Below are 24,432 nucleotides of genomic sequence, written 5' to 3'. Positions count from 1 at the left end.
CCCAGTGGAAGACCACACCTCTAAGAATATATGGGCAGCACAAATTAAGCTTTACAGATTTTTTTTTAAGGACACAAAGTTGAGTGAAGAGGGAAGAGGGTTGGATTTGGAGGAGTTGGGGGAAGATGAATATGATCAAAACACATCATATAAAATTCTCAACAAACTGATAAAATTGCATGGGCAGTGAATATTTTCCTTTATAAAAGTGTCGGACCTGACACTAGGTCTAATCTCCATTCCACCTTCACCCTTCAGTCATGTACACAGGTAGGTGTGATTGACAGGCCTCAGGCCCTAGAGAGATTTACATACTAATAAGGTACCTGAAGGCCAGAGGGTGGAGCCAATTAAGCATTCCTCCCCAGCCCCTCCCCATCTTTCCCTCCCTGTTTTACTCAGGTCCGCCCTGGGTTTTATGGGGTGTGCATCCAGATCCATCCACTATCCGTCATGCCAATAAACCAGTTTTGGAAACCCAGGGACTTCCTCGTGTGTTGGGGCCGAGCTGTGAGGAACTGTGGAGAGGCCTTTAGTCAGCAGCTGGGCCTAACTTCCAGCTGGAGGAACCCAGAGCGTTCCCAGCCAACTACCCACAGACTGGTATGAAGAACCCTGCGGTTCCCCAGGTTTTTTACCCACATAAAAAACAGAATATAAGTAGCTATACTGCCTTACAAAAGTTTTCATGGCAGACAGGGGCAGGGATGATTGATGCTGACTTTGCTGACAAATGTTGAGTGACATTCTTGAGTAAGTTTGAGGACTCAGAAAGGTCTCTACTTATGTGCAGAGGACAGGGAATCATGTGCAAAATTCTCTATGGGATTTGTAATTCATTGCGCTGGGATTATTGTCCCATTTAAACTCAAGGTTCCTATGGGCAAACCTGGGTAGAAGAGGGCAAGATTAAAAAGGAGAAAGCATGCAGTCTGGTAAGGAAGCAGCAGAGCTAATTATTAATTATAATTAATAATTAGGATGTGGCCGGGCAGTGGTGGCGCACGCCTTTAATCCTAGCACTTGGGAGGCAGACGCAGGCAGATTTCTGAGTTGGAGGCCAGCCTGGTCTACAAAGTGAGTTCCAAGACAGCCAGGACTACACAGAGAAACCCTGTCTCGAAAAAAACCAAAAAAAAAAAAAAAAAAAAAAATTAGGATGTGATATTCCAGGTACTCAAGAATCTACTGACTTTTAATGCTGTTTTTTTCATTGTAACTAGCATGAGTTCCCTAAGGAATTCCCTGGTTAGGATAAACAGAAATGAGAGAAAGCTCTTAGTTCCATTATAGTAGGTTCATGTAAGCAGCTAAATTTATCACATTGACGAGGTTTCTCCAGTGGGAAGAACTACCTGGAAGAATTAATGTGACAGGTGTCTGTTTGAAGCAGATTGTGTTTCCTCCCAGCTGTGATGTGTGCATGCATGAACCTGTGCACAGACTCTGCAGAAAGATGTTTTCAAAGGTCAAAGTCAGTGTGAAGATGTCCCCAGGGCTCTCTTCCTGACTGAAGCTCATAACTCACCCTCCCTTCCTCACAAGCAAAGGGCTTGAGAGTTAGTCTTGTCATGTTTTTTCAAGTCTCCTGGTCACATCTGAAGGACAATTCCCACACAGATGCCAGTCGCCACTTCACAGAAAGTGAGAGGGTGGGAGCCATGGCCAGGGACATAGTTTTTGCTGGAATTGTGTTATGAAGGTTGCCATTACATTTCTGTTGGAGTTAAGTAATTGAATGGTATTCTGGTAAGAAAAGCATGCTTCCATCACTTCATAGAACTGGTGATCTAAATGGAAAGGTAGACAGAAGACATTAACAAAGGGAAATTGTCAAAGAACTTGTGTGTCCGTTTTTGTTCCTGCTCTGATTAGCTGATAGCCAATTCTGTTCAATAACCATCAGCATATATCAGACAGGGAAAAATTATAGAGAAAAAAGTCACAACAGTAATTCTCTTAAGTGTGGTATTCTAAAAAATTATCATTTAAGTTTGTTCTCAGCTTAAATGTATTCAACTAACCTTTGTAAAATTTCATGACAACAGAGTATGCCTTGACTTTCTACACTGCGGCAATCTTGTTCCCCCCACCACATCTTGTTCCCCTCTCTCACCTTCTCTCTCCAACCCTCTCTCTTCTCTCCCACTCTCTGTTATTCTGCACACGAAACTAACTTTGGTTGCTGTAGCATTTGGCCTTTTATTTGTTTCAATTATATGCACCCAATAATCAAATGATTGAAATCTTTATCCTTGTCTGCAATGATTACTGTTGGTAATTACAGGAATCAAGGGGTCTCAGATGAGAACAGCTTCAGTAGGCTTAGCCTGCTAAAATCATTTCTCTACAATTAAGTTAAAATACAAGAATTCAACTGAATTGTTAATGAAAACTGCATTTACTGTCATACTGTACTTGTTTTCCTGGCACAGATCACTCTTGGGTTGTGCAGGGTGATTTTTCTTTAAGGCTTAATGGCGATTCTACATTGAAGTTTTCTGTGGAGACCAAAAACAAGAGGGCGGGGAATTCCTTTTAACTTGTATTTATGGTGTGGACTTTTGGCAGGCTCTCAGATGTGAGAGGAAATAGTTAACTGCAGTTGTATGTTGTGTGATAATAGCTTCGTGCTCACAACTTCCTTATAATTTTATTTTATTATGATAGCGATATGTAAGTGAAACAGAGCAACTCCTGCTTTATTTTTCTTGCTGTCTTCTTCCTCCCTCACCCCGTCTGTCCCATTCTCTTCTTCCGTATGCTTCTTTGAAGTATGATGCATGTGTTAAAACATGCCTTATTCTGTAAACACGTCAATGGACGTTGAGTACACTGAAAGTTTCCTCCGTGTTGTTATCCTCCACTGACCATGGATACGCTAAGTGAGATACGCGCACTCTAGAAGCGGTTGAGCTGTACTCATCCCACCAATCCTACTGTTTTGGTTTGTTTGAGGAACCCTAGCGAAGGTGTGTGACATGTAGGATGAACACGTGTCTCTGGGGTCTTAGCAGACGTTAGTTACCCCAAACCCAAGAGTCCTCCTGTTCCCTGGAAACACCACAGCTGTGAAGAAGAGACACGGCGGAAACATGAACGAAAGCAACAGAGGCAAGTCTGTTGGGGGAAGCTTTCAGATAGTTGTGGTCTGTGGAAGCCATCCTAAAAATTGTGAGCTAGAAATGAAATTAACTCATCCAAATGGCTATAAAAATTCAGCTGGGTCAGTTTCTCACGGCACACTATGCATTGTTCTGGTGGCAGTTTTTATTGCTTTTGATTTTTAACTAAAAGTATTGCATGATGGTGTCAGAGCCCAGTACTTTGACTGTGCCAGGCAAGGGCCCTGTTGCTATGTGGTATCCCTAGCCTCTTTATTCCCTTATTGAACAAAATTGTAATTTTTTAAAATAATAAACCTTCTTTATTCCCTCTCTCCTTGCCTTCAGCAATAGGTCTCCAGAAACCATTGATTTCAGATTTTACTTCCAGTTAAAAACACAATCTGTTGCAGTCTGGGGTGTCTTAGACTTAGAATATCACTCTGTAATTAACCTATACCATGCCCGCCCACCTGGGTAAGGACACTCTCAGAAACATGATTAATCAAGAATGAGGCTGATTCTTTTTGTTAGACAGGAGAGTAATACAGATGCTTCCGTGCCCACAAAGGTCCACACGGGCTCTGGGAAAGTAATTATCTTAGGAAGTCTTGTGCCATTCCAGAGTCAATCTGTTTTGTATCTTTGTTATATAATTACCACCAATGTTATTTTTGTAGTCATCTAGTGTGTGTGTGTGTGTGTGTGTGTGTGTGTGTGTGCTCATATAAATGCATGACTTAGCAGGTACAAAGAGAGGTCAGAGGATGGCCTAAAGATGTCTTCCTTGATAACTTCTCCGTCTTATTTTTTGACCCAGGTTTGCAGTGAACCTGGAGTTTTCAGATTTGGCTAAAACAGCTGACTACTGAGATCCTGACATCTGCCTGCCTTCATTCCCCACACCTGAACTCAGGTTGCCAGGGTTGCACAGAAAGCACAGCCCTCCACACCATCTCCCTAAACCACAGTCCTCTCTTCTTTCCTAGGATCTCTTCCATAAACGCATTCATTTTGAAATCTCAAACCGTTATTTTCTTGTTTATTTTTTGTAAAGAATTTATATTTAAAAACTACTCTTGGGTTCAGTCTTTAAAAGCACTGGCTGCTCTTTCAGAGGACCTGGGTTCAATTCCCAGGGCTTTTATGATGGCTCACAACCATAGGTAACCCCAGGGGATCTGATAGCCTGGCTTCTCTAGGCACTGCATACATGTGCTATACATACATGCAGGTTAAAAGCTCATACAGATAAAATTTAAAAAGAAAACACTCTCTACTTCCAGAATAACTCAGAATAACAATTCTCCCATTTCTGTTTCTCTGTCCCTTATAGTTTATTCTCTATGGGCACAGAACTCAAAAGCAGGGATTTAAAAAAAATATTATTATAAACATAAAATAGATTGTATTTTTATATTTTATTTCATATGTTTTTCCATTTTGTCGAAAATAGCCTTTTTCCCTCACATAACTTATCCTGATTACAATTTCCTCTCTCTCTACTCCTCCCAACTCCCAAGCCATCCAGATCCACACTCTTTGTGCTCCTCACTAGAAGACAAGCAGGCTTCTAAGGGATAGGAATAGAATAGAATAGAATAGAATAGAATAGAATAGAATAGAATAGAATAGAATAGAATAGAATAGAATAGAATAGAAGAAAATCATCATCATCATCATCATCATCATCATCATCATCATCACCATCACCATCACCATCACACATTGGAATTGGACAAAACAAGTAAGCAGAAAGAAAAAGTCCCAGGAAAACACACAAGTAACAGATGCAGATGCAGAAAACCATCATTTGCATACTCAAGAGTCCCATAAAAACACTAAGCTGGAAGCCATAATACATACGTAGAGGACCTGCTGTAGGCCTGTGCAGGCCCTGCAATGCGATCCCAGTCTCTAAGGGCTTTGGTCATGTTGATTTACAGGGCCTTGTTTTCTTGGTGTCCTCCACCTGGCTCTTACACTTTTTTTCTGACTCCTCTTCTTCAGGTTTCCCTGAGTCTTGAGGGGAATGATTTGAAGGAGACATCCTGTTTAGGGCTGAGTGTTCCAAGGTCCCTCACTTCCTGCAGAACGTCTGCCTGTGGGCCGTGTGTTCCCATCTGCTTCAGAAGGAAGCTTCTCTGATGATGGCTGAGCAAGGCCCTGATTTATGAGTTATAGTAGAGTGTCTGGGAGTTATTTTATTGCTATAGCATTTTTATTTGTGTATTTTAGAACAGTAGATTCCTGGTCACTCAAGCAATGTCAAGCATAGGTTTCATCTCATGGAGAGGGCCTTAAGTCAAGTCACATGTTGGTTGGTTACTCCTACATGCTTTGTGCCACCGCTGCCCTAGCAGAGCTTGCAGGTCAGACATGATTGTACATCAGAGGACAACTGGGTTGTTGTTTATGTTTCCCCTTTGGTGGTGTGCAGAGTACTTTCCTGTACCAAAACCACTGGCAAGTAAAGGTAAAGGTACTATGTAGGCTCCAGCTCAACTTCTCTATGTTCAATGAGTTCTGTATGTATTGTCTTCAGCAATGGGGCCTTGCCATCAGTTTGCGGAGAACAACCTACAATCTTGGCAATAGTATGGGTTGTTTAGGGATTTCTATGAGACCCCCCCCCCCAACAATTCAATTAGATGTAGCCCAATACTGGTACAGGAAGCTTCATTAGCTTCATTTGGTGACAAATGAGTTGTCCAGTTTGGGTTCTGTTGGTGATTTCATTTAGATGACTTTAGTGTGTGTGTGTGTGTGTGTGTGCGCGCGCGCGCGCGTGCGCGCGCATGTGTGCATAAAATGAAACTTCTAGAGGTTTTTATACTACCCTTCAAGTGCCCCTAAATTTTAGTGATCTCTCCCCACATTCTCTCCCACCTCTTCCCCGGCTCTCTATTTAACCCTTCCATTCCAGTTGCTCTTCTATCCATTTTTAATTATCTATGTCCCTTTTTCCTTTCCTAGGGAGATCTATATGTCTCTACCCAATCCCTTACTCCATACCTACCCTCTGTGGTTCTCTGGATTGTAGTTTGGCCATTGACTTAACAGTTAATATCCATATATAAACCAATGCATATAATACTTGTCTTTCAGGGATTGGGTTACCTCACTAAGAATGATCATTTTTAGCTTCATCTGTTTACCTGCAAATATCATAATTTTGTCTTTAAAATGGCTAAGTAATCTTCCATTGTGTAAATGTACCACAATTTATTTATTCCTTCATCTGTTGGAGGAAATCTATGCTGACTCCAGTTTCTGTCTATTGTGAAAAGAGCACCAATGAACAGGGTTCCAATGTCTCTATGGTTGATGAAGCATCTTGGCGATACACTCTCAAGAATAATAGTCAGATCTTGAGATAGAACGATGCCCATCTTCCCAAGCAACCGCCACTCTGATTTCCAAAGTGGCTGTATGAGTTTACACCCCCCCCCCCAAGCAGTGGAAGGGTGTTTCCCTTACCTCACATCCTTGCCAGCATGAACTGTCACTCATTTTATTGATCTTAGCCATTCTGATGGGTGTAAGTTAAAATCTGAAAGTAGTTTTGACTTGCATTTCCTTGGTAACTAAGGATGTTGAACATTTCTTTAAGGGCTTTTCAGACATTTGAGTTTCCTCTTTGGAGAATTCTCTGTTTAGATCTGTAACTGATTTTTAAATTGGGTTATTTGTCTTTTTTTCTTTTCTTTCTTTCTTTTCTTTCTTTCTTTCTTTCTTTCTTTTCTTTCTTTCTTTTTTTTTTTTTAGTTCTTTATATACTTTGGCTATTAGGCCTCTATCAGATGTGTAGTTGACAAAACAAAACAAAAAAGAAAACCTCTTTTCCTATTCTGTAGGCTGTCAAAAAGCCAAATATGTTCAATTTTTCTTGTGCTTTTTGAAATACAGGTTTTCCACCCCTCCCCCAGGCCCAAGTTATTACTCATCTATGTATCCAGCCAGGACAGAGAGCTAGGAATCCTTGAAGTCTCTGTTCTTCCTATCCACCCTCCTGAGTTGTTCTTTAACATTATCTGTAAGTTTCATTAGCATATATACTGTCCTAATTCTGTAGATTTCAGGACCTAGCCTGAGACTGACTAAATGGTATTATATGATTTTTTTTTTCTTTCTGAGTTTAGGCAAGTATGTGATTTGGTAGGGACTGGAGAGTTGCCTTTGGAATTAACAGCCTTACTATTCTCGCAGAGGACTCAGATGTGCCATACAGCACCCACATTGTAGCTCAATCTCCAGTACCAGGGCATTCATTGGTCTCTTCTGACCACCAGGGGCAGTATATGTATGTGGTGCACATAAACCTCACACAGGTAAACACTCATACCCATAATCAAGAAAGAAATCATCTTTTACAAAGTCTGATTTGGCAATGATAACTAGTATTTGAAGAGTGACAATACTTGATGATGTGTGCGAGTTTGCAGGCTCCTTCTGCTGCCCTAAGGTGAATTATAGTTTCATTTTATTCAAGTTGTACTAAGAGAGGGCACTCACATACCACTTGGTCTTAATTCTTGGGTTTTTCTCATTCTTATCCTCAGTCTGGTCTTGCTTGGGTAAATAGGTCTTAACACAGTGATGTTTTTTGGAAGGAAGACTCTGAAATACAACTTGGTGTCCATGCTCCTCTCCTTGCACAGATCTCTTAGCTCAGTTTAAAAGCTTTGAATCATCCACCAAGCTGCGTCCTCCCGCTTTCCATGCTCATGGCTGTCACATAAAGCATCAGTCTGATTCAATATCCCTAGTACACCCTGTATTTGATGAGTAAGCCTATAGTAGAAGTAACTAGGTTTAGGTAATATTTAATAGAGGCACCTAGTTAATCTCCCTCCATTCATTTATCCACACGGGTAGGTCAGCACTGTCCATAGAAGCAAATGATCAAAAAGTACAGCCAATAAAAATTCTTCTTCCTCCAGGGAGAATGAGAATGGCCAGCATCAAAACCAGTCCTTTAAAACTCTTTGTTAACTGACATTTCTCCAGACTCTGGCTGTCCCTTCATTCTGACAGACACCTTTTTTTCTATCTAGATTAATACAGTATATCAGTTTGAGCCTGAGGTTCATTCTGTTTTCTCATGGTGAATTACAGTTTTTATTTGAATCAAGTTGTATCAGAGAGAACTTATTTAACACTTATTCCTTATTTCTTTGGGCTTTCTCATTTTTATCCTCAAATAATGGGAAAAAGGTGTCATGATCCATGGTTCCTCGCACTTGGAAAAAATGCTCCTAATTGGCTTTTCCACCTTTTAGTCATGCTGACACAGAGTGACTTGATCCAGAATACTGTAATAAATAAATCAGTAATGTACTAGTATAAAACTATAAATTGGATTTTTTTACTTCCAAGTCTGATAGTTAAAGAAGAACGTTCTGACATAAATTTAAGTATGTACCCTTAGTTATTATCATCAATTAAACAGGATTATATCTGACTTTGTCTCAGTTTAGTATTCTCAAACTAGTAATGTGAAATCAGGCATTCTAGTTTATAGCTTGGCCATCACCATGGAAACAGGAAGTAAACATCTAGGCTGTATGTACCAAGCTTCTGATCCTAGCTGACTTGAGTGTGTGGTTGCAGAGGAACAAGCTACAGATTCGGACAGAGTTAGGTTCCAGAATGCATGTGCATTCATAATTAATTGGTCTGATGTCTCCAATAACAACTGGAAACTGTTTTGTATTGCAGTAATTATTATTTGGGGTGTTTTTAATCCCACTATGACCAAATAGTTACCAAATAAAAGACACAAAACTTTTAAATTTATAATAAGCCTTATAGCACTAGAGCTGGGCAGATATCAACCCACTAAACTGTTTTGTTTGCTTCCCTGTCTTTATCCCAGAGATACTAATTACTCACCATATGTTCTACCTCGGCTGCTCCTGCTCCATCAGGCCAGCCCTCATGGCCTTGTGTTCACGATCCACACTACCCCATGGCAACCTCCTCCTCTTCTTCTTCCCCCTCCTGCTTGAGACCCACCCCAACCCTGGAATCTCACTCCACCCCCTTTCTTCTGCCCAGCTCAGGCTGTGGGCATTTTTATTAGCCAGCGATAATTTGGGGGGCAAGATTTGTACAACAGAAGCTGATATACGTGAGAATCTCTTTGTCTTGGAACAGCCACATCTTGGGGTACAGAATTTAGCATGTGAATACAGGCAGCACCAGACCAACCCTCTACAGTTTTTTCTTTAAGTTGTTTTGGATATAGCCCAGAAAAAGCAAATTAGTGAGACACTGTCAGTGGGCCTAGTCCTTCTTCCTCTGAGAGGTATGTACAACTGCCTTGTCACTATGTCCCTTTTAACTTTGTCTCTAATTCACAGCAGCTTTTTTTAATTTTCAGATGGCATGGACCTCGTGTTCTCATATGCTTCACCCTACCTTTTCCTTTTATTTTCACCTTTCAGCTGAAATAACCAATTAGTCTGATGATAACTTTTTCTAAAGAAGTAATTTGAACACTAATCTCCAAAATGACAAGATTTATCCTCTTCTTGTCCAATATAATGAGCTGAAGTAATTTAATTCTAAAAGCTGGTAAATCCACAAATTACCCACAGGCATACTTTCCATATCAGTTAAAATTCCATTACTAAATAGAGTAAAATTTAAACTGTGAAAATTGCAATCAGCATTTGAATCCACTTGTCTGTCCCTTGCTCCTCACTGAACAGTAAGACTATAATTTGATGTGCATGTGAAGTACCATATGGGGGTTACATAATATATAATGACATTAAAAGGCTGTAGATCCATAAAAAAGCACTAATTGAAAGTTCCTTCTTCAAAAGGAATCATGAGAGTTTCATGTTCAGAGATGGTGTGAGGCTGGTGGCGTTGGCTTTTCTTGTTAATGTCAACTTATTTTAACAACCACAGACTCAAAAGCATAATTATAGATTGGCAACATGCATAAAATACTATCCATGTAAATTAATTTGAACCTATTAATTAGAAATCTAAAAGTGGGATGAATAGATGACTCAGGAGATAAATGTGCTGTGGCCAACCCAGAACCAGCTCTTGATAATGGTACTGCAATGTCCACAAGTGTACATGACTGACACATATGTGCCCACACATACACATGACACACAATAGACCAATGTAAGGTATCTAATCTTAACTGATGTAATAATTCCATTGGTAAATTGATTTATATGTATATATGTATACAATTTATAATTTTGAGGGCTTTTAAGTTATAATTGGATTTCTACTCACAATAGAATGCTAATGCTAAAATTTACAAAGATCTAAATAAAGAGAAAATATCATGTTTGTAGATCAGAAGTTAGTGTACACTTTAAAAACAGATTACTTTTGTTTCATATGTGTGAGTGTTTGTCTACATGTATGTATGTGTACCACATGATGCAGGGTTCCTAGAGGCAAGAAGAGGGCATGATACCCCTTTGGAGCTTTAGTTACAGACTGTGGGCTGCCATGTTGGTACTGCAAAGCAAATTCCAGTCCTCTACAAAAGCATCCACCTACATCCACCTTCGGGTCTGATACTGTCTTCTGTCCTTCCTGGGTACTTGCATATACATGTTACACATGTATGTACTTGGGCATAAATACACAGACACAGACACACACAGACACACAGACACACACACACACACACACACACACACACACAAATAAAGCCCTGTTCTTTTAAATCATTTTAAAGATTAAATGATTAAAATCATTTAATCATCATTTGGTAAGATTTCTTGAACTTATTCTTCCTGACTGATGATGTTTCACACCATCTGACAGGATCAACTGAATTTTGGGAAGCATGCCAAGACCATTCAAAAGATAAATAATAGTCCTTTATACACATGGTTTTGGAACAACTAGACAGCACACATAAAAGATTGAGCCTTATCCTTCCCATGCTGTGTACTGAAGGATTAACTGGTTACAGCTAAAAGATCTAAATGTAAGAGCAAACACTATAAAATCCAAAAAGTTGAGGAAAAATATTCAGGTAGATATGTTCATGATTTTTACAACACATGAGTAACTCTATTTAAGTGGGAAAACTGGACTCTAAATATTTTTAAGCTTTCTGAGCTTCACAGGTCTGGTAGCTTAAATGATGGCCCCTAAAGGCTCCTTGGGAATGGCACTATTAGTAGGTGTGGCATTGTTAAATAGAGTGTTGTCACTAGGATGGACTTTGTAGTTTCAAATGCTCAAAACATGTCAGTGTCTGTCTTCCTGCCACCTACAGATCCAGACATAGAACTCTCAGCTTTCTCTCCAGCACCATGTCTGTCGGTGTGCTGCCATGTTTCCTATGATGATAATAACGAACTTAACTTCTTAACTGTAAGCTAACCCCAGTTAAATGTTTTTCTTTATGAGAGTTGTTGTGGTCATGATGTCTCTTTAAAGCAGTAAAACACTGACTAAGATAATAGCACCCTCAAGAAACTCCAAAGCCAGTACATGCTCTGCAAAATTTACCAGTGATCTCTCTCAGAAGGGACTTGGTTCTGTGATGTATATAAAACTCTTAAAATTAAGTAATAAAAACAAAATAACTCATGATTAAGGTTATTCAACTTAAGTTCTGAAAATTTACTTTTATAGGGAAATTATACAAGTGGCCACTGAAAAGATGTGAGATTTTAGTGACTATTAATGAAATGTCAATCAAAAGCAAATTGTCATTTCACATCCACTAGGATGGCTAGAGTCAAGTCTGTGGTCAACCAAGCGCAATAATAATAGCCTGTATTGCTTTATGGGGGGCATCTGGGACATGCCTGACCAATATACTAATGGAATGCTTAGTAGCTAGGGAGTGACACTATTTGAAAGGATTAGAAGGATTAAGAGGTGTTGTTGGAGGAAGTGTGTCATTGGAGGTGGGCTTTGACATTTCAAAAGCCTATGCCAAGCCTGAGCGAGAGTCTCTCTCTACCTATGTATCCAGATTTAACTCTCAGCTGCTTCTTCAGCTACTACTCCAGTGTCCTGACTGCCACCAGATTACCAGCCATGATGAAAATAGACTAAACCTCTGAAACTGTAAGCATCCAATTAAATGCTTTCTTTTTAAAGAGTTGACTTGGTCATGGTGTCTCCTCATAGCAATAGAATAGTGACTAAGAAAGAAGGTGTCTTACACCTGACACTGGGCTTTTATTTGACAACTTATTGGTTCTGGGTAGAGCATTATCTTCTGTGTATGATAACTATGATCCAGTGATACCAGTTGTGAATATATTCCCAAATAACTCTATATTCTATTGTAGATATACTTGCTCATTCGTGTTCACTGCTGCTCTATTCACAATAGCTAGGACATGGAAACAGCCAAATATCTATCAAATGATAGGTGGATAATAAAAGCATTCTGCTTACGTATGATGGGATTTTAATGATCTCTAGAAACATAAATCATAAAAGCTGTAGGTAAATTGATGGAACTGGCAATATTATACCAAGTGACAATGCAAATGCAGAAAGAATGGTGTCAATGTTTTCACTCATGTGGATACTATATCATTAGATTTGTGTATTTAACTTGGAGCACCTGTAGAAGTCAGAAAACTAGAAAGCGGCTATGGAAGTGAGTGAAAGAGATTAAAGGGAGGGAGAGAGTGCAAAATGCTATGAAGGAGGACAGGGGAGTACTGGTGATAGAGATTTAAATAGGGAGAGAGATGGAAGGACAGGAGAGAGGAAGGATAGCAGAAGGATAACTAACATCAAGGGTATTTGAAAAAGCAATATGGAAACCTACTTTATAAGCATCCTAAATATTTATGCATCTGTGTATATATTCATGTTAAATAATTTCAGAATTGAAAGAATTTCTTTTTAACTTTATATTCAAATGTGATGACTGTTTCCTGTGTCCTTCCTTCTGGTCCTTAAGTGGGTTTTGTCATGACAAACTCCTACATAAAATTCTTTAATGACAGAACTTATATCTTGGATAAAGACCAACTACTGAGTAACTGTTACTCATCATTAAACCTCACTCTGCCTGTCTTTTATCTAAACCTAGGCTAAGTCGCCCTCTCATTGTCTCCCTGTGGGCAGCTGGCTCATGATGCATGACTATAATTGTTATTTCCAGAGATCATTAACCACATCCTAGATCAATGATATTTTATCATTTCATTCTCAATTTATATTACAATGCCTGCCAAAATGCACGCATAGGGCTGGTGAGGTGGCTTGGTGGTTAAGGCACTTGCCTGGAGGCAGAATCATCGGAGTTCCAGCCAGGGTGTGTATATGGTGGAAAGAGAGCTGTAGAATACATATCCTCTGAACTCTACACTTGTGCCACAGCATTCCCTCCACAAACATCAAGTAAATGAATGGAATAAAAAAAGATCTGTAAGTACACAGTTAGTCAATGTTTGAGAATAAAACATTGAGATAATAAAAAGACAGTACCTCATTTAACAAAATACCTTGTTTTTACATGACTTGCTATGTAATGAAGAAAACAGAGGCACTCTTCAGACTCCATTAAGCTCCAGATGTATAAAGAATAATAGCACATTTATAATCTCCTACAGTACGCATGAGAGTTTTTCCAGAGTTGACCTCGTGGACCACTCTAGAAAGAACTCATCCACTTTCTGTCTCTCCTGTCTACCTCACAGGTACTAATTGTGGAGATGTTGCACAGCTTTCTCTGGAGGTATGTGAAAAATGCCTGTTTGTCCCAGATACTGGGGCAAATGACAGAATCAGTTCCACACAAATGGACTGGTGAACCAACGAGGTTATTGGACTGACTTACAGGAGCATGTATCACTGACTTACAGAACAGCTGTACCACTGGAAAACCTACCCCATGAAGGGTAATGATATCACAAAAGCTGCTCCATGGAGTCCCACCTTCAGCTAACCTTCTGTCTGTTATCTACCATCTCACAAGAACACGTGCAGCTCAGGGGAGGGTGAGCAGCAGAGGAGTAAAGGCTGGAATTTCAGGTTCGAGTCTTGTGACCTTCCCTTCTTTGCTTGACAGCAGATTTTTAGTAATCCAGTAACTCAAGCTATCACTATGGTGTTTTACTTTTGTGTTGCCATGACTACAGACCATGGTTATCTCTGCTCCAGGATGGCAAAGGGATTACATGGTCATGTTGTGCCCTCTAGAAAGGGTTATATTGCTACAGAGAAAGTATGGGATGATACAAAGTGAAAGAAAAACTAAAGACCAAAAATATTTTTACAAATTGATTTCTTATTTACAACTTTGTACTTTATGAAACTTAACAAATTTATTTTTAGAGAATGCATCCACATTCCTATCAGTGATAAAATTTTGTAATTCAATGTCTCTTAATGACCTGCCCCAAATTTTAGTCTATATTTTACAGATGCGAGATACAGTTCTCTTCTCTAATGACAGCTCAAAAATTGTCCAGACCAACACAAAAGCTTTATACACTTTTATGGTACATTTATATTTTTATTCTGCACTGATGATTCATGCATATTATAATTATAATTATAATTTTATTATTCTAGTTTGATCAGGTTTATGCCAGTGAACTACATTGTTTTTTTATTCTACTTATTTTTGTTATGTTTGTATACTGTCAAAGCCAAAGAGAGGTATTTTTAAACAAATGATTGGTCATTTCCAGGACACACAAGCACCAGCTTCAATGCCAGAATTTTTGGGGGGCTTAAAAAAGTACAGAGATCTTGTAGTATTTCAGGAATTCTGGAACTTCTAAAATGCCAACTGAATTTTTTTTAAGAGGGTTGCTTTCTTGGCTAGCTTGCCCTGGCTGTAACAAAATGCCTGAGACCAGCTTAAAAAAAAAAGTTTTCTGCAACTGCTTTCATTCCATGTTGTTAGGTTGTTTGCTATATGAGGGCCTTTGGAGAGGCAGAGTACATTGCAGTGGGCACAGGATAGAGGAGGCTGTTCACCTCAAGAGGTACAGAAAACAGAGGCTTGGGTCCCACCCTCTCCTTCAGGAGCGCTCACCCATTACCCAACTCTCCTCTAGCCCCTACTTCCCGAAGGTTCCAATCGCTACAAGTCAGCAAGCAATCCTATAAGACCAAAGGCCTTTTGCTGACATGCAAGATTTAAATTATAACAGTTGCATTTGGGGGTGTATATTTGTTTTAATCATTGGTTTTCAATCTCACAGGAGTGTTTTTTTTTTTTTCTTTTCTTTGTTTCTCATCTTTATTTAGTCTCTGCTTCAGGAAGAAGCAGAGTGAAACTGACAAGCCCTTGAGGTTTTTCATCTCATAGTTGGAGAAAAATCTGACTATACTTGCTAATTGATTTTGGTTTTAGCTCGTTAGAATGATTCCCCTTTTCTTCTCACTTGACATCACTACTGTCATGTTTACTTGCCAGTACTCTTATTATTTTCCCCATGCCTGTGGTCCTTTCCCTGAAGCCAAGTTTTTGTCGGTTAATCTGTATCTGCTACTTAAAGCAGTCAGAAGAGAAAAGAAACAGAATATGATGAAACATAAAGCCACAAAGTGAACCCATACAGAACACACACACACACACACACACACACACACACACACACACACACACACACGCGCACACTCACACACATACACTCACACACACACAATGAAATTGCTTAAACTCAAGGCCCAGACAAAGAGGTCTTAGGGTTTCCACACAAAGCATGAATGAGAACCAGTGAAATGACTCAGCGGGTAAGTGTGCTCATTGCACAAGCCCCATGACCTGAGTTTGACCTCTAGAAGCTACACAGAGGTGGAAGGAAGGAACTGACTCCACGAAGTATCCTTTGACTTTCCGAGCACACTGTGGTATGCACACACCCATATCACACAAGCACATACAAAAGATAATGTTACATTGAAGAAATTGCTTAAAGAGTTGTTTTTATGTGGGTGCATTTGAGTGCAGGTCCTCTCAGGGGCCAGAGGAGGGAGTCAGATCCTCTGGAGTTGGAGTCACAGATGAGCAGCCTGGTGTGGTTGCTGGGACCTTAACACCGGTTCTTCGACAGACTAGCAAATGCTTTTAAGTTAGTCATCTCTCCAGATCCAATAATAAATATTTTAAAGCAAGAGTTAAAAAAATTAGACTTAACTAAAATTCAATACTCTTGCTTTGTGAAGGACGGTGAAAAGCCCAGTTATGAACTAGACAATGTCTGCAATCCACACACATAGCAAGCGTGAACGATAACTCTCAAAAGCTGGTATTATAAAGAAAATGAACAAGAAGTCTAAGGAAAATAACAAACACGTGGAGAGTCATTTCTTCATGAAGCGTGTAGATAAGAAGTAACCTCAGAACTGGTGTTTAAATCATTATCCACTGCAACACACAAATTAGACCCACAATATGTTGTCATTGTGTAACTGTCACCAGGACAGTTACTGTGCTTAAACTGTGGTTAAAATCACACCACAGATGAACAAAAAGCAGGGAAACTGAGTCACTCATATGTTGTGTGTAAAGTGGTAGAGCAACCCAAAATATATATTGCCCATCCCCCCCATATATAAAAACATGTGGGTGTTCAACTAATATAGTATCTAGCTATTCTAGTCCTTGATGTTTACCTCAAAAAACAAATGGAATACTCACAGAGGGACCTGCTCAGTGTGGATCCATTGGCAATCAGCCTCACCTGAGAAAGTTCTGGATATCTTGCAGTGAAAGAGACAAATTGTATTATGGCCAAACTGTGGAATGATACTATAGCAAACAGCCAATGAGTTGGCCGATTCTCCAGAGAGTTTTCTGACATGAAAAACATTAATCTCTAAAGGCTGCATACTGGAACTCCACTAACACAACGTTGTGAATGATTTTGTTTCCAAATGACTAAATTATACAAGCATAAATCAGGTTAGTGGTTAAGTGGGGGAGGGCTTGGGAATTAAAAAATTTTTAAAAAGATGTGACTATGACCAGTCTCGATGAGAAAAAATTTCTGCCACTTGCCTGTAGATCTGGATTCACATGCACACATTTTTACCCAATGTACAGGCACCTTCTCTCTACACCCCAGCCTGAATCAAGATGTAAAGACTAAATAGGGAAGGGTCAGGGTGATCTATACTAACAAGATATATCCATAAGGGAAAATAGGTAAATGCTACATCAACATTTCTGATTTATTTTTGTCGCATGCATAGTGATGTCAAGATTTAAAATATTTAATTAGAGGAGAAAACAGAAGAAATACCTTATGTTGTTTTTACTTCATTTACCAGGTCAGCCGGTGCTGCCAAGGCTGTGGATTTGCTCTGGCTCTATGTTGTGGATGTAGATGGGACATTCTCAGCCAGAAAATGTATATATCAGCAACGGAGGTCTAAAGACATGAAGGGCCACACATGCAGATGTGCAGAGCTTGCCACCCCCTGGGGTCCTTAGGACAGACTTAGGGCAGGGTGCCTTCTCAAAGCTAAGTCAGCCCAACAAGTTACTTCCTGGGAGTGAATTAAGTCTCTCAGAGTATACTGGTACCCTCAAAGCACCTCAGTGCAGAATGCCTATTATTCCCAGGAAGTAGGGAAACTTTCATTATTGGCAGGAAAAAAATGTTCAAAACAATTGGGCCTAAAGGAGAATAAGGTAAGTTCATTGCAATCATTAAATGACTACATTAAAGAAAATTTAAGTATGGCATTGGGATGGTGCTTCTACTCAAGTCTAGAGGAGCGGTTTGAAGGTGGGAGGAAAGCAATAGAAAATCTAAAGTAGCAAAAAGAACTTGAGAACTGCCACAGTTTAGAGTGAGAGTGAAGACTGCTCCCACCACAATCAGGCATGGGGACCCCATGCTAGAGATTGAACCACCAACCAAAGACCTAGGCCTCCCTGCACATATGTAGCAGATATACAGCTTGGTCTTCATGTAGGTCCTGAACAACTGGAGTGGGGGCTATCCCAAAAGCTATTGCCTGTCCATGGGATATGTTCTTCTAGCTGGGCTGCCTTGTCTAGCCTCAGTGGGAGAGGGTGAGCCTAGCCTCTCAGAGACTTGAAATGCCAGGGTGGTGGGATTCTCAGAGGGGCCCACGCACTCAGAAGTGAAGGGGAGGGGTTGTGGGAGAGGGTGACCTGGAGGGGGCAGTGAGTAGAATCGAAAGTGAATAGTTTTTTTTTTTTTTTCTTTTTAACTAAGAAAAAATCATCACTGAGGAGGTGGTGGCCTCAGTGGGCTGGAAACATAGGTCAGAAATGAATACATTTGCCTTTCAGAAGTGTCTAGCGTCTGTCTCATCCTCACCAATGAGAAGCTCTCCCATGGTGGTTGTTAAAAACGGTGTGTGGATTAAGTTACAGTAGGAAAAACAGTGAAGAAATGTGTGTGGATTGTATTCAATTCTCTGCTCTAGCAAAGAGCTACAGAGAGCTTTGGGAATATGATACTGTTAGATGAAGGAAATCGACTGAGTTGTGAGTTTAGGCCTAACCCATTCTTAATAAAGCAACCAACCATACCAGCTTATGGGCAGCACTAGAGACACCTGTATGTACCTGTACTCCTGAAAGCTACTACGGAGACTTGCAAAACTAGAAAAATCTCCAGTCAGCTTTCCCACAAGATTAGGAGTCTGTGAGATGCTACAGATTTCAATTGACCACAATGTGTTTTGTTTTCCTTTTTTTTTTTCTGTTTTTGTTTTCTTCTGAGTTGTTCATATTCATCAACTTTATCCACATAATGCAGGTGATGGAACTGAGGCGAGTCTGATAAACAGATACAAACATGTCGTTACAAATGCTTGCCATATATGTATTTTCAACTCTCTAGCGGTCACACTGGAAAGTAAAAATAACATAAAACTTATTAAGCTAATATTACCTTAAGTCACTTCAAGCAAAATATTTTAACATGTCACCAATGGTAATTAAAACCCTTATCGCATTGAGTATCTCTAACCTGTGAGTGTTTTAATACTTATGGCCTAACTTGAACCACAGCAACTGCGGCTCATTCTATGGACTCAAAATCCATGCAGACCGCTTTATTCAAATGTGCAGCCCTAAGACATTAAAGATTTTGAACTAGTTTCACTGTGACACCTTCAGTTCTGGTCAGGCTAGAGAAGTATGGTTGCATCCTGCCCTGGTAACATGGCCTCATCTTGGCCCAGTTTCTCATGCCCAGTCTTATTATTTCCCAGCAGAGAGGTCTTCACACTGGGTAGATCTTATTGACACCAGAATGCATATAGATGTATTACAGAAATCTACATTAGAAGTGAAACAAACTAGGTACTTTTAGAAACATTCAGAAAGGGGCTTTAAAATCTGTTAAAACAATTTTGGAAAGGCGAAATATAAGCTGATTTAGCTCTGCTTTTGGTTGTAAATAGCTCAGATACCAGCAGGTGTCTTCCTTCTACTGAAGGAACTGTAAAGAAGTAACAGAATTCTATCTGCCAAAAGCACAAAGAATTTGAAGCCTCCATCTAAACATCCAGTAGAGAGTTGAAGGCTTAGAAATTGCTTAAATCTTTGTTTAAACTTCAACTCAATTCAGCCAAACATCAAGACAAACATAGAGAGTTTCCAAAAATCTCATGAGCCTTTACTTCTTTAATTATCTATGTAAAATTTATTTGAGACACCTTAAACATTTAAGAATAGAATTCAAATAAATAACACGTGTCAAACTGCCCGAGCTAAGTGCAGCACAAGACACCAAAAAAATTACTAGAATTTGTAGAATTCTGAGGGGAAAGTCAAAGAAGTACATTGCAAGTTTGAATTTACTGGCATCTCTACTTAAAACATAAGAAAAAAAATAAGAACTTATTTTCAGAATGACGATCTATGTTCCGTGATGTGGTTTTTTTGAAATTTGGGCCACTGTAAATGTATTCATGGAGATTTTCCACTGGTTTTTGTCAGGCTGGTTTTGAGGGTGGAGGGCAGCCATCCACCCTACTGACTACACAGAGTGTGGTGCCTAGGAATGACAGTGCTTGGCAAGGGATCGTGGGACTGGACAGCTATTTACTGGCTGAATTCTATGTCTATCAAGGACTAGTACATGTAGAAGAATGCATTCCATACCCTTATTGGACAGATTACCCCTACATATGCTAGAAAACTGACTTTGCTTTTTGGGAATAGTGTTTTGCCACCCTTGAATTTTCATTTCTATATTTTATTACTCCCCGAATATTACTCAGAGAATGTGGTGGCTTGCCTTCATGTACTGGATCACCGAAGTGTGTCAGTCAGGTTGTTCTTCATATCTTGGCAAGAAATGAACCCCCCTTTTTTTTGCACTATTTTAATCACCAGCCAATAAACAAAATATAATTTAAAAAAGTTTGATATACACATAGGCAACTCATGAAACATATTTTTTTTCCAGGATGATAAGCACTTTGAAAAATAATTAATCATCCTACAAAAAGATTCACTGCCATTTTTTTAAAATAGCCAGTCTTCTTATAAAAACTAATACAGATTTATTTCTACAGAAAATGTCAGGCTTTCACTGCTGGCACACAGGGAGGAGTCCCCTTTATATCACACTTCGTTATAAATAAGATAAATAAAGGTTATTCAGCCTCAAATCTGTTCATCTTCATTGGGATTTTCTGCAAAATTCCCCCCCAAAATGTATACTTTCTTTTGATATCATGAGGGAATAAAACCAAGAAAATGCTATTACCACAAATGGAAGGTGATTTTAAATTTCTCCTGAATATTGAGAATTTCTAGGCATAGGAACAAGCATAATAAAGAAAAAAGCCCAAGTTGCTCACTTAGGGCAGTTTCCTTTGTCAGAAAACCCAGTGTTGCTTCCAGTTTCTCACTCTGTGCTGTCCGTTCCTCTTAGTTAATGCTGCCCTGAAATCAGAGTATAAAATATTGTAAGGAAATTTGACACTAATGGTGATACTCCATTCCTATTCACCAGGGCACCTACCGGTGGCGTCAGAGCCGTGAGGCAGTCATTTCCGGAATACTGAGAAGCAGGTGTTCTCTGACCCACATAAATACCTGTCAGTCATCAGGAGTCCAGTAAAATGCCAGTACTCTGCCATTCCGGAACAACAATGAGAAGAGAAAAGAAGAGAAGAAAAGAGAAGAGAAAAGGGGAGGGGAGGGGAGGGGAGGGGAGGGGAGGGGAGGGGAGGGGAGGGGAGGGGAGGGGAGAGGAGAGGAGAGGAGAGGAGAGGAGAGGAGAGGAGAGGAGAGAAGAGAAGAGCGGAAAACAGAAAGGTGTTGTTGGTTTTATTACCTTTGGTGTTATTTGAAGGGCAGAGAGGATTTGAAATCAATTCTGACAAGACATGTAGAATGAATATATATAAAGGGTCATTATTTCAAAAACACCCAAGAGGCAAGATCTATTGATTAAAAAAAACTCCAACATTAAAAATAAGCCTGCAGGGTTTCTATTACTGAGCAATTGGAATGTTTTGGTAGAACTCTGTGTGCTAAGACACTGGATATAAAGGTGCATTTGAAGCATTACTCACAACCACTAGGTTAGTGTATCTCTAAATGCCTGTAGCATGTTCTTAAATTCTCACAGAAAGCAGATTTAGGGGTAGATGCTCAAAGCCTTGGCTTTTCTAATACTTGAAGTCCAGAGCTGAGATCCCATGCTGTATACTGCATAATGCCTGTGATGTGGTTTGGTTTAAAGACTTTAATTTTGTGCATGGTTCTTTCTTTACAAAAATGGGCATGCATTTATGGAACTTTACCTAACTTGTTGTCAAAATAAACAAGGCTTCAGAATCAAAACCCTTCTATGTAGACAATGTTCTTCTGGTGTTTATACTTGGGGAGCTGTGGTGAAGGGGATGGTCCCCAAGGGTATGCAAAAGCGCCATCACAAACCTTCAGTTATAAATTGACTCAGTTTCCTCGTTTGTACGTGAGTTGAAATGGCAGCTCTTTAAATGTCTCCATTTGTATTACACACAGAGAATGGCTGACATTATTGCTGCTGCCATTTCTTACTTTTGGTCACATTATGCAGTTTCGATCTATACTAAATTACATTGCTTCTGTAGTCCACAGACACAAATTCTAAAGTAAAACAGACTCAGCAAATTTTCATTGTTTTGAAGTAATGCTAACAGCACATGGTGAGGAATCTTTCTAGGATGGCTTGAAAGAGACGCACTTAATTAATTTATACTGTAAGAGATCGCCAATGTCATTTTTTTAGAATATGTGTAAATATTTTCCTCTCAAAAGTCTAGGAAGTGAATGGAATCTAAGGAAAGTATCTCATAAATGACAAAATAAATGGGAATTAAAAGCTTTCCATAAGGAAACATAAACTAAGCACTATATCAATTCCACTGATAAAGTTTTCTGAGCGATATTAGTTTTAAAGCAATGAACCACTCAGCAAAGCGAGAGCTGTTTGTTCCTCTGCAGAGTGACACTGAGTGCTCAGGGCATCAGAAAATCACTGCCCTGCATTTAGATGCTGGACATGCATGTTTCCTAAGTGCTTGAACAACAGGAGCTTGTTATCGGGTTATTCCTGAGAACTTCGCCACGAGCTGGATTTCCAGAATGTGGATGAAGGGCCATATTTACCTTGGTAAGTAGTTAAATCTGATGCTCACAAGGGGTGTGAATTTGATGACAAAATGCCAACATAAATAGTCTATCATCAAGACAAAGCTTTCTTTCGCTATTAAAAGTGTGGCCGATAAGATCTTCAAACTGTTTCAGACATTTTTTTTAAATAGAAGATTGGAATCGAGTCCTATGGGTAGATGGTTTTTTGTATTAATAATTGTGCCTGGTAATTATTTATATGTCCAGAAGAAGTAACTTGGTAATGGTTGCTTATTAAATTATTACATAAAGATGGATGGAAGTCTTCCGTGAACAATCACCTCTAGCAATCCCCTCTCCCCCCAAGTTATGAAAATGTCTAATGTTTATTATTTCAACATACACTGTTTTGGATATAAAAATATCTATTGTAGGAGTCACTTACCACATGAAATCAATTGCATTGGTTTTAATTGAAAAAGAGCTAAAAACTGTCTGTGGGTGATTGTAACAGTACAAGGATAAAAGGTGCGTTTATTTAACAGAAACACTTGTAAAATAAATCGTGAAAGCAAAAGCAGGCTACAAAAGAGGAGGGTTCATGTTGCCTCTGCTTTGTTCAAACATATTACAGGTTAATATGCCACAACAGATAAACTTTAGAAAGTGTAAATGAGCATTTGATAATGGGATTTCAAACATTTTGCCTGCCCAGTGCACTAAGGAAAATATGTATAGGTATGGTAAACATTCCTTCTCCAAGTGTCACAATCTTGTGGTCACATAATCTTCGTGGGCAGCTGTGTCCGTGGGGCTTAAATCATAGTCAATGCTTGAGTCCTCCTCCTGGGCGTGTTTCTCCTTTGGTATAATAGGAACAGTGTCTTCCACCACCACCTTCTCCGACTTGAAGGAGGAGCACACTCTCTTGCCTACCTGTAAACCCAAAGTGTCCGTATTCCTTTCTCTATGGTCTACTAGCACACACTGTTCATTGAGACCAGGAATGCTGCGGTCACCCCGTGAAGCTAATCCTTGGGATTCCAGTTGGATATTTCTCTCAAGTGCTCCTGCCGCCTGTTGACGAGTAATCTCTTCTGAAACAGAGAAGATTTGGTTTGCGTTTTGCTCAGCAGCATTTTGTTTTGACCGTCTATGAAATAACCCGAAGTTTTTGATATCAGCCACAAAATTCACTTTCCTCTGCTTCTCCCTGGGCGGCTCCTGCACCACCAGGGCAGAACCATTGCTTAGGTTATGTCTCTCGGAGGCAATGACTGCCGACCGCGGGTGGATCAGAGTGGTTAAATCAAAGAGGCTGAGATTCTTTCTCTTGTCCTTGCCATTACCTTCGCTATGGCTCTTCTCGTCGGAGTCCGCTGGGCTCGCTGCGTTGGCTGACTGTATCGTCGAGAGCTTGCTTCCTCTGAGCAACCCCAGAACTTCGAAGCGGAAGCTAGAAATGTCTTGCTTTAGTTCCTGAATGAAATCCAAATGACACGTTAGGTGCTGACTTAATGGCGATATCATTTTCTGATTTCTTAGATCTGTCTGAAACGGTCCTGCACCTTTTGAAGACCCAGGGTTCTGTCCTCCTGCGTTTCTACTTAGACTTTCAGGTTCTTTCTCTGATACCTGGTGTCATTAATTTCCCTATTGGCATTTTATAACCTAGAATGATGGTTATTCTTCACAGCTAACATTATGGAGCAGTGAGATCCCCAAAACACGCTTCTGGGTATATCACTAGTATTAGGCCTACTCAATAGATTAATTTAAGTATGG

At 39.7% G+C, this 24,432-nt stretch overlaps 1 protein-coding gene across 3 annotated transcripts in view; it reads right to left on the bottom strand.

The window, feature by feature from the left end:
• Nucleotides 1–23,101: 23,101 nt before the first annotated feature.
• Nucleotides 23,102–24,432, bottom strand: part of Trpc4 (transient receptor potential cation channel subfamily C member 4) — a 161,476-nt gene continuing 160,145 nt past the window's right edge. For 2 of the 3 annotated variants that reach the window (XM_076932362.1, XM_076932363.1), the window contains exon 11: nt 23,102–24,126. In XM_076932362.1, coding sequence (XP_076788477.1) covers nt 23,413–24,126 — 714 coding nt within the window. In that variant the 3' untranslated portion in view covers nt 23,102–23,412. The remainder of the gene's footprint in view (nt 24,127–24,432) is intronic. The other variant, XM_076932364.1, reaches the window with a different exon arrangement.

The sequence above is a fragment of the Arvicanthis niloticus genome, chromosome 4 (genome assembly GCF_011762505.2).
Source record: "Arvicanthis niloticus isolate mArvNil1 chromosome 4, mArvNil1.pat.X, whole genome shotgun sequence".
NCBI lineage: Eukaryota > Metazoa > Chordata > Mammalia > Rodentia > Muridae > Arvicanthis > Arvicanthis niloticus.
Note: the sequence above shows the minus strand (reverse complement) of the source record. Positions and strands in the feature narration are given on the sequence as shown.